The 11,021-nt window shown below is 33.9% G+C and overlaps 1 protein-coding gene across 7 annotated transcripts in view; it reads right to left on the bottom strand.

Moving 5' to 3' along the window:
- The window catches only part of LOC106672237 (alpha-L-iduronidase), a 33,199-nt gene that overhangs the window by 8,399 nt on the left and 13,779 nt on the right, over positions 1-11,021 (bottom strand). For 6 of the 7 annotated variants that reach the window (XR_002910766.1, XR_002910767.1, XM_024229395.1 and 3 more), the window contains exons 2-10: positions 7,148-7,297; positions 6,880-7,023; positions 3,932-4,107; positions 3,778-3,873; positions 3,564-3,708; positions 3,315-3,443; positions 2,854-3,048; positions 346-471; positions 37-185 (exon numbers count right to left, since the gene is read on the bottom strand). Coding sequence is in view for 5 of the 7 variants with exons in the window: in XM_014403512.2 (XP_014258998.1) it covers positions 37-185; positions 346-471; positions 2,854-3,048; positions 3,315-3,443; positions 3,564-3,708; positions 3,778-3,873; positions 3,932-4,107; positions 6,880-7,023; positions 7,148-7,297 (1,310 nt within the window). In the remaining 2 variants the exon portion in view is untranslated. The remainder of the gene's footprint in view (positions 1-36; positions 186-345; positions 472-2,853; positions 3,049-3,314; positions 3,444-3,563; positions 3,709-3,777; positions 3,874-3,931; positions 4,108-6,879; positions 7,024-7,147; positions 7,298-11,021) is intronic. The other variant, XM_024229398.1, reaches the window with a different exon arrangement.

The raw sequence follows: 11,021 nt of genomic DNA on the forward strand, positions 1-11,021 counted from the left end.
CGTTCAATTAAAGAGTTGAAGAATCTATAAACTTACCTTCATTTTTCCATGTCTCTGGGACATTAAATTTAAATAGAATCGCTGTACTTTTATCCTCATTCATATCAAAATCATTTGTTCCTACAATGATTCCTGAGATCCTCGAAGGGGCATTTTTGGATACTGATGTAAATACATATGTTACACTGAAATATAGTACATTATACATTTGAATAAATGTTTCTGGTCAAAAAATGTATTATTTCTCACAGAATCTCTATAAATCAATGATACTTTTCCGTTAATAGAAAAAAATTGCAATTAAAAATACTGATATTTTTGAACAAAATAAGATTTAGTAATTACTTTTTGTTGATACGATGTCGTCGAGCTGTTATAACGTAATCACCCAGCATTTGCATCAGGCCCATTACACTGTAGCTGGGCTTTTCAAAAAATTGATGATGGCTAGTATCATGATTAATGGTAAACCTAATGAAATAAATTTTGCGACGTATTAAAATTATTTACATATTTAGGACATCTAACTACTAAAGGGTTTTATCAGTCATTTTGGACTGTGATCAATCATAAATTTTGAGAATAAGAATTCAGCATGCATATTGAGACATCCAAACTAGCTTTAAAAAATGCGAAAATATTATGAAATGATGAGAAAACAGTTTTCTTTAGTCCTAAAATGGTATGTGGGCCATAATAAATGGTCAGAAAAACCGTGAATAAAAGTCTCCAATAGCACATATTTTTTTAAATAATTATTTTCTAAATTTGAAAAATTGTTTTTACTTTCGGAAAAAATGTGTCAATGGAAACCGTGAACTTAGTGATAACAAGCAATTTTATTTTAACGAATGTCCATCTGGTGAAATATTTAATTTAATTAAAAAAATGGCAAAAAGGAGGGAAAATTCAAAAGGTGGGGTTGAGATGGGAAGTTAGTGTCCAAGTGGATCGAGGTCACGATAGCTCAAGTGGTACAGCAGCGGCGTATCTGGCTGAAGATCGTGGGTTCGAATCCCGCTCGTGCCATTGACTTTTTTATCTCAACTAAAAACCTTAATTAATTGTAATATATTAATTGGTCAAGCGGACCACGAAATTAGTGAATTTAATTTAATAGATAAAGGTCGTGGGTTTGAATCCCACTCGTAACAATAGCTCGTTCATTTCAATCAAGACTTTTATAAAGTATTATAATATTTTTATATATAATTATAATATAATTGGTCTTAGGTCGTCGCCATATTGCTCCACATGTGATGAGCCAGAGAACATGAGGCACATTGTCTTTTTCTGTCCTGAATATGAGACTGAAAGAGAGAATCTTTTAAGACGGATCTTCCAATGGAAGGAGGTGATCAAGCCGTTCAGCTATGAAACCTTGTTGGCAACAAGTAGTGGTCTTATATACAGATATAGTTTTGACCTCCTGGAAGATAGCGGAATAGATATATACACTATTCAAACAATCTATGGCCGGGAGGCCTGCCCGCGCAGCCGGGTGGCCGTCGGGGGGGAGGAGTGGAGCGCTCAGGGCACCTTTTGCCCCAGGTTGCGGGGAGGATGTGGACTTTTCCTCTGCGCTGTAAGTGGTTTTTATCTATATCCTCCCAATGCATCCGTAAGAGAGGGCGGAGTTCCCAATTGTAAAAAAAAAAATAATTCAGGTGGGCGCTCTAGGTCTCTTCCCGGGGGTGGCTTTGGTCGACTCGCGCGGGTCGGGCGGGTGGTGTCGCTGACATCACAGGACACTGGCCGTATGCATCTAAGCAAATAAAAAAAAAAAAATCTTACCACCATGCCCCTGGTGGTCACACAGACAGTGACATAACAATCAGATCTCCTAATTTGAAGACAGAAAATCAGGTTTCTCAAGGATCAATCCTAGAACACCTCATTTTTACAATATGACTTATATCGTTTCCAGACATTGATTTACTGATGATAATTCATTGATAGTTAAACAAAATATATTAACATGGACTTTTAACCTGACCTTTGAACTGATAAATGATCTACATAAATGTTTTTTTAGGAAAAGGTCAAAAGTTATGATCCTATCAAGCCAGGAAGCTTTCTCATTACTGGGTGTGATGAATGACTTGAAGCTCAACAGGAGAGCACACTGTGAGGTTTATGCAAAAACTGAATAGTAACTCCTTGTTTCTTCTTTCGTTAACACATTAAGCAAATAATGGCAAATGAAAGAAAACCAATGTATCAGGCCAAAAGTTGGTTGACAACACATTGGCCATCCTTGACTCATCCTCATCAAACCAAAGGGTTGGGGCCAAGGGATTCGGCCATATTGAATCGCCAACCCAGCATCAACCCTTTTGATGTTACCACCAGATTTCATTGGCTCTGATTCACCTCCTCATGGTCAACGAAGTGGTTGGTTGACTTTCACTTGCCAAGATTTGCTTAGTGTGTATGCACCTTTAGAAAGATTGCTAGTCAAGTCTCCAGGAAAGTCATTTTAACTGCTTCCATGTATATAATCCTGGTGTGGGGCCATGCACCTGCAGCTCAAGAGGTTTTTGGCATTCAAAGAAAGAATTCCTTTCTGGCTTAGGATTGTTATGTATGTAAACCAACTAACATCATGGTACATCAAGTACCATTACCATGTGTCTTCCTGCCTATTACATGTGTACCTGCATAAAGATACCTCAAACTTTCAACAAGTGAATAAACGACAGCCATTTCACCATGTCAAATACAACAGGCAAAAGTCAGAACAGTTGCAACTACTGAATACAAAATTGTACATCGCATGTATCCGTTTGGAGTAAATTGTTTCAACAAGTCCAGGCTTTAAAAGATAATACTTAATTTGGGAGAATACTTTACCTTGCCAAAAGCGTTCTTTGTTCAAAAGTAAAAGGCTCTTGATTCAGAAAGGAGTTATCAAAAGAGGTAAAATTTATATCAGCCTTCCAGGCGGATTTATACAACAGATACACCATTCTACCCATTTTGGATGCGTATCTTACATCTTCTCTCCAAGGTGTAGCTTTCCACCATCCAGTCATAGTATCAGCTTCACTGAAATGCATAATCAATAAGAATTAAGTCCAAGTGCGAAGAGGTCGCACTAGTATCTAGCCAAAAGTTCTGTTATCCAAAAAATAACAGGCACATTTGTCTGATCAAAAACTTTACCGATCATAAACCCTGAGCTTCAGAATTCATCAAGACTTTCATTTCTTAAAATGGAAACTTATAGAATGACAGGGAAAAATAGGAACTTATTTAGTGAAAATAGTGTGTCTCCAAAAAATTTCAACATAAACAGAAAATCATATACTTACTCATTAGCCATCTGTAATCCAGCAAATTTAGGATACAATTTGTTTAAATTATTTCTATATTTAATTGCTCCATCTTTTATGTACATGGGGTAACCTTTTTGATGGTAAGTGATATAAGTTAAATTGCAACTGAAACGATAATAAAAATGAAGGTATAACATACAATTTTTTTGTGTAAAAAATTCACTTTTTCTTCACTCATTTAAGTCAAAATTAGAAAAAAGTAATCACATGATTTATACAACGTACAGAGTTTGTTTTTCATGGCAAAACTTCAAGAAACTGGCTGAATAATTTGTCCATGGTTTTAAAACTCCTGCAGGTCCCATTACAGTAAATGATTTTGATACTTTGTGAATTCCAACTGTACATTCCTTAATATAATTCAGATACTCTAAAAGCAATTCGGTATAAGATGAATTATATTATTTAAAGATTTATCAAATAATAAAAGATACTAAACCTACAATACTAAAACCAAAAACATTATATTGTTTTGAGTCGATTTCATTCCAGAATTCAAACTTCCATTTTTGAACGTAGTTTAACCCAAATCGTTCTGTTAATAAAATTATTATATGATTTTAATTACTACAACATTACTTTCAAGAACTTACCACAATAATGTTTAACTGTATTGTAACACAAATGTTTCCATGGCTTATTCAATTTTAAAAACTGTTCACTATTAACCGGGGTGCCCATCATCTCAAATATCGGAAGTAAGTCTAACGTTTTCATCCAGTCCATCAGTTCATCGAGTAGTGTAAAGTTGAAACTTGTTGTTTCAACACTTAAAGGGTCGGATACGATATTAATATAACTTAGTTATCTTAGTAATGACTTAAAAAATCATTAAAAGACTTTTCTTGCAGGTTCGGTCTGTCAGAAACATATCAACATTTCACCGTTTTCAATGTTGGATTTGTCTCTGACAATGGACTGGGATGATCAGAGACAGCCAAATTACATATCTAGAATGACCTCCGGCTGGGTTTGAGTTCCGCTTGTGACACTAATTTTTCATCCCAACCCCACATGCCATTAAAATTATAAATTAATTTAAATAATTACTTTGATTAATTAAGATCAACTAAAATATATGGTGTAATAATAATTCTGCATTCTGGTTACAACATTTAACATTTGTGAAGAATGACAACTATAATTTTGCACTTTATGTAAATAACATTTCTCCACATCTATTCTCTAAACCTGGGCTTCCCACACTTTTTAGCCAGCGGACCCCTTTCACAGAACGATATCTAGTACAAACCCCCGACAATCAAATATTTAAAATTAGATACTTATAGTATGCAGTAAATAAAAGTTTTATAAATTATCCAGTCCAAACATTAGAGTGACATACTTAACTTTATTATTTTATTTTTATTTTTTATATAATCCTTTTTATTTCTATGAATATAACAATGATTATTAGTAAAGCATAGTACTGGCATGGATCACAATCCGTCTGCCGGAGGTCACTGTTAANACCTTAATTAATTGTTAAACATAATAGTAAAACTACTTTTAATAGAAAACAAACAGAGGGAAAAAGTCTTAATGGTAAATGGACAAAAAATTGGATATAATAAAGTCATATAATATATAAAGGAAATTGAGAGAATAAATTGGAGGGGTCAGACATTGAATTCCATAATTAGGTCTAATCTGTATTTCCAGACGTGGCTTAACTTTATTTACAACATCTGGAACACAAAGATCAAATTGGACAGAACGGAATCTGTGGGTAGGTAAAGCCAAATTCAAAAGTAATAATTTAGACAATATTATTAATGAATTATTGGGAAGAGTGAGGTTGTTTTACCTTGCACAAATTGGATATGTTGGATTTAAATTTTGATAGCTGGAGAAGTATATCGGGTTCGGCATCTAGACAGCTTCGGCATTTAGTTTTGGTGCTGTATAGACGGAAAATCCAGAAAAGTTGTGGCAAATGGAAAAGAATGCATTTCGCTTTGTCAAAGTGGTTGAAATTTTGTGCTTTCCAGACTGAGCCAAAAATGGGGATAAGTATCCGACTTGAAAGTAGATTTCAATGTGGAGTCTGAAGTAATGTCTATAAAACATTCATATTAACTTGAAGATATACTGTATAACAAATACAGTGTGGTGCTGGCCTGAAGAGAGAGGGAGAGAGGGGTTGAAACAAGAGAGAGGGGAAGGACTACGGTGGAGTCATGAACGGTACCAGGTGAAGACAGGACTTTTTTTGGGAGCTGATTATCTGCACTAAGTCAGACATCCTTGGCCTAGGATCATACAAGAGGACTCTTTTCAACATCGGAGACCAATATTCAAGAATAGTATTTCCTCGAGGTCGAAACAAATTTTCTTCTCTCTACAGGATCAGCATAGCGAGGCAAGAATTATCAACTTACATACAATTATCAACCATCGACTTTAATTTGTAATCTTTCCCTAATTAAAATTAATATAAGAAATTCAAAAGGATACTATTTATAGTATAGCAAGCATGTATGTACATAGTTTTCTGAAATTTGCTCATTGCGCATGTACCTTTGTATGTTTTTTTGTTTGTTTAAAAAAAAAAAATTTAAGAATCGTCATTATTAAAGAATACATTATATCACCTTTCAAGTACAAGGAATTTTTTTAAAATTAAAATATATAACTCCAGCAAGATAAATCCCCCTTTATAGATGTTTATTTTTGGACAGAAGGTAAGATCCAATTAAAAAGAAAAGTTTCAAAGATCTTATTTTAATACACTATCAGCAAGTTTCATTATAACTGGTTGGTTTTGTTGAAACTGAAAATGTTTCCACCACCCATGGTCTTGCAGCATTGTATCTCGAGCTGTTGGTAAATCAACATTCGCAACCTCTAGTTTGTTTCATTTTAAAAAATCATTTAACACAGGAAAACACTCCACCTTTTCCTTCTCAACAGACTGAACCCAAAACTGGATTGTTTTTTGAAATCAAAAGCTTTGCCGTTAGCATCGAAAGTTGCGATTCTCTTCAAATGCAAAGAAAGACATGTCATTTTAATGAAAATATCTGATAATATGACATTATACATTGCCAGTTCTCATCACTGAAAACTTGGCCAATTTGACATTGTGTTACATAAACAGAGAGAATACTTCATAATGTAATTCCTGTAATCAGTAAAATCCTTTCACACGAGACAGCCACGTCCCTTCTGTATGCAGAAGCAGGGAATGATGAAGACTTCCTATTGTGAAAAGTCTTGACAATGGCTGTGACTTGATATAATTAATAATTTGAACAGACACATCCTAAACTTTCTTAAAAGAGGCTGGCATTTGTTTCATAGCTAAAGCACGTCTGTGAAATCACAACGACTCCTGCTGCAAAATAAAAAACTTTTGTTTTCAGTACTCATTGCTATTAGTTTTTTAATTTTATTTATTCATTCTATGTTTATTTTTGTAATTATTAATTTATCTTGAAGTTCGCTGATGACCCCCTAGTTTGAGAAGCCCCAGTTTGAACAGATTAAAATTAAAATTTTCGCAAAACAACCTCGATTAGATATTAAAATAAATTCTTACTCGAAAGAGACAAGACTGAACAACCAATGTATACGTTCATATTTTATAGCTCCTGTAGGAAGTCCAGAAATATACATTAAGTTTTTCTTCATATCAGAGGAAAGTAGATAGTTTCGGACAGTGTCAGGTTCAGAGTTAGGAGGGCTGGAAAAAAATGTAAAAGTTACATTACTTGCAGGTGGAAAAGGAATTGAAATCGTCACACCTCATATTCAAAAGTTGACGTATAAATGGCAAAATTTTTATACGCATATTGTTTGCTACTAACCTCAAACCGCTATTATGCCAAAAATGACCCATGTAGTATGCTGAAGAATTTAAGTTTATATAAACTTTTCCTTTTGTTATATCATGCCCATTTATAGCAGAGAATGTGCTCAATTCCAGTGCCAAAACCCAAGACAAAATTGAAGTGATCCTAAAATCAAACAAATATAGTAGTTAAAGATGGGAAGTTGGTGTCCGAGTGGATCGAAGTGACGATAGCTCAAGTGGTAGAGCAGCGGCGTATCAAGCCGAAGATCGTGGGTTCGAATCCCGCTCGTGCCATTGTGTTTTTTATCTCAACTAAAAACCTTAATTAATTGTAATATATTAATTGGTCAAGCGGACCACGAAATTAGTGAATTTAATGATTTAAAATGAAGTATACTTTTCACTAAAAGCTCTCCATGGCCATTTCATTTGTCGTCGAGAATCCAATCCGATTACACGACATTTGAAAAATTGCAAAAGGAGGGAAAACTCAAAAGGTGGGGTTGAGATGGGAAGTTGGTGTCCGAGTGGATCGAGGTCACGATAGCTCAAGTGGTAGAGCAGTGGCGTATCAAGCTGAAGATCGTGGGTTTGAATCCCGCTCGTGCCATTGTCTTTTTTATCTCAAACTAAAAACCTTAATTAATTGTAATATATTAATTGGTCAAGCGGACCACGAAATTAGTGAATGTAGTAGTTAAGTTATTATTATGGAGTATTTAGTAATGAGAATTCTCCAGAGTATCCAAGAAATACTGGATAGGCTGGAAGTTTCCATAGTGTGGATACAAGCACAACTGGGGATAAAAGGTAATAAAATAGCCGCCAAATTAGCCAAAAAAGCAATGGAGTCTGGCCATACCAGTCAAAAGACATAAAAAGATCCCTACATTTGACTCTTCTCATGGACTGGCAATTGGCGTCTTCATCCGCAGGAGTGTTTCCCCTTAGTAGGACGAGAGCCTTGGTACCATGGAGATCACTGCGACAGAGCGCAGCCAGGACCATAAATAGAATGCTGATGAATAATGAGCTATGTGGCAACTATATCAATAAGATAGGAAAAAAGGAGTCACCTCAATGCGAAGTGTGTCGTTCCGTGGAAGATCTTCAGCACATCATAATGAGATGCAAAAGATACAAAGAAGAAAGAAGTAGCATCTTAGGAGAATATTAAACTACGAAATTCTGCTTTCCTCAAACACCAAAACAACATACAATAAACTGTATAAATTCTTGTGCATTGCAAAAATAAAAATATAACAAGAGAAAATAAGTGTTGTTCATAAAGTTAACCATGTAATAATTATTTCATTCAAAAATGGTTGTATATATTAATTATACCAAAAAAAAATTAAGTTATTACATTAACAATTATTATTACATTACCTTACATCATAGATTATAATCTTTATTTTATTTTGTTTAATAATTGGATTCTTGTAAAAAATGTTTTTTGTTTTGCTTTTTTTAAGTTTTTAGTTTTAAGGTCAGCAGTGACTACACTGGACATCGCCAGCTCTCTCTTTCTCAGCAGTTCTTTTCATTTTTCTCCAGCCAAGTTATGATGTTTGATATAACATTAACTAACTTTCCCTCTCTCTCTTTTTTTTTTAATCCTATTGCTAGCCTGTCTGTCCCTCAGAGCCTTCAATTGTGGATAAAATAACACACAGAAACAAGATAAAAATGATAGGTTAGGTTTCACAATACTCCAGAATACTCTATATTCCTTTGGATAATTGAGGATAAAACCAGCATTCACGCTAATAAATTACATTCACACACCACACTTTGTTCGCACTGCCCCATAGTACTCGATATTCCTCCTGGTGATTGGGGATAAATTCACGCTAATAAATACATTCACGTAGGTACAAAGATCTATATGCAATTAAAAATATTTATTGCTTTGAGATATTAGATCAGGAATTTCTGCAGACTAGGGACTGTTGTCTTTTTAACATTCGTATAATTTTACGTGTTTCTTCCAGTGGATTCTCCATTCACTTTTTACTGTATAACCAATTGTCCTTTGTTAAAAACTGTAGTTTGGTACATATTATGAGCATACATGATCAAGTAGTTGCAATTTACAATTTTCAAATTATCATTTTGTTGTTTGCTGAGGTAAATTATTTTTTTAATTTTCTGTATTAGAAGTGTCAACCACTTTTTCACTTTTACAAACACTGGATCAAGGTATGGTCTTAAAGAAGAAAGCCTGTAAAAATGTAAACAGGTCAATCCGTAGACATAATTATGGTTGTTTTTCAATAATGTGAAATTAATATAGGCCCTGATGATGACCTTAAAATAGGTTGAAAACTTGGCATTAGCAACTAAATTTGCATTCTGGTCTATTGCAAATTGCAAATTATGATTTGCTGATTTGGTCTTTTAGTGTAATACCGATTCATCTAAGGATAACCATTAGGAGCTTCCCTCCGCCTTAAGAATATTTTTAGAGCGAGGCTCATTAAACTGATTGTTTGAACTACAGTTTTGGGATTTGTCGTCTTGGGTGTTGTGACAAAAGACGATTTCAACCAATCCAATTGAATGCTTCCTGTGTCATATATTTTATTAAACTCACTAATTTCGTGGTCCGCTTGACCAATTAATATATTAGCTAATATAGCTCATGTGGTAGAGCAGCGGCATATCTAGCCGAAGATCGTGGGTTCGAATCCCGCTCGTGCCATTCACTTTTTTTATCTCAACTGAAAACTTTAATTAATTGTAATTTTATTAAACATTTTTGTCAGTAACTCTTGACGTTTTGGTGAAAAAAAAAAAAAAAAAAGTGGAATGTTGTTTTAATGGTCTTCTCGCCTAGAACCTTGAAAAGTCTTCTTCGATGTGCCAAGTGTTGTGATAAAAATACTGTTTACTGACGGAATTTAAAAAATAAAAAAAGTTAGAGAGTCAAAGCAATATATGAAAACAAGATAAAAAGTAGATAATTTTCTTTAAAATATTTTAGCTTAGAAAAGAGATCATTCACAAATAAGAAAAAACATAACTAAATCTAAATTTAAAACAAAAGTATCTGAACTATTTGTAAATAGCTAAGTAACTATTGCAAAAAAAAGACGTAGTGGTGGTGAATAATTACAATTCACTTAAACAACAGCCTAAAACTATAAATAGATGGTAATTTATGTCATGATTTCATGTTACTGCAAATAAAATTACCCAACATGTTTACCTTCAAACAAAAACAACAAACAAATTTACGGTGAAATCAATTCAGTGATGATTTTCTGACAGGTGATCAAAAGGGTAATTTTAAGTGTGAATTGATAGATTATATGGTATAGAAAAAACTGACCAAAAACAAAACACAATGGGAATTAATTTTTAAGAGGTACATTATACTATAATCTAACGTCCTCCTATTGTTCCTATTGGTTAATTGGTTCCCAAAATTGAATATTATTTCACAGATCCCACGCAACTTCAAGGCAAACGTGGTCGAAAATGCAAATTCTTTTTTCCTTCTTTAAATATATATAATTTTAAATGCAGGAAATTCCATTTGTGATAAGAACGTGTAGAGGTCTTAAAAAAACTCAATTATACTTTTTTTCCACAAACTTGTTATAAAAATGATATATTGCTATATGACATATCAGAACCTAAGATAATGAATTTGCACTTATTTGTTGACCAAGAAATAATTTCCAGGCAGGTCAATGGTATAGAGAATACAGCGAGGGAAAGAGAGACAGAGAGATAGAGAGATAGAGAGAGAGACAGTAAGAGAGAAAGAGAGAGAGAAAGAGAGAGGGGCGAGAAAGAGAGACAGAGAAAAAAAGAAGAAGAGAGAAAGAGAAAGGAAGAAAGATAATGAGTGAGTGATTAAGTGAGAGAGAGAGAGGGAG

Source organism: Cimex lectularius, unplaced genomic scaffold (genome assembly GCF_000648675.2).
Source record: "Cimex lectularius strain Harlan isolate CLEC.00 unplaced genomic scaffold, Clec_2.1 scaffold242, whole genome shotgun sequence".
NCBI classification, from domain to species: Eukaryota; Metazoa; Arthropoda; class Insecta; order Hemiptera; family Cimicidae; genus Cimex; species Cimex lectularius.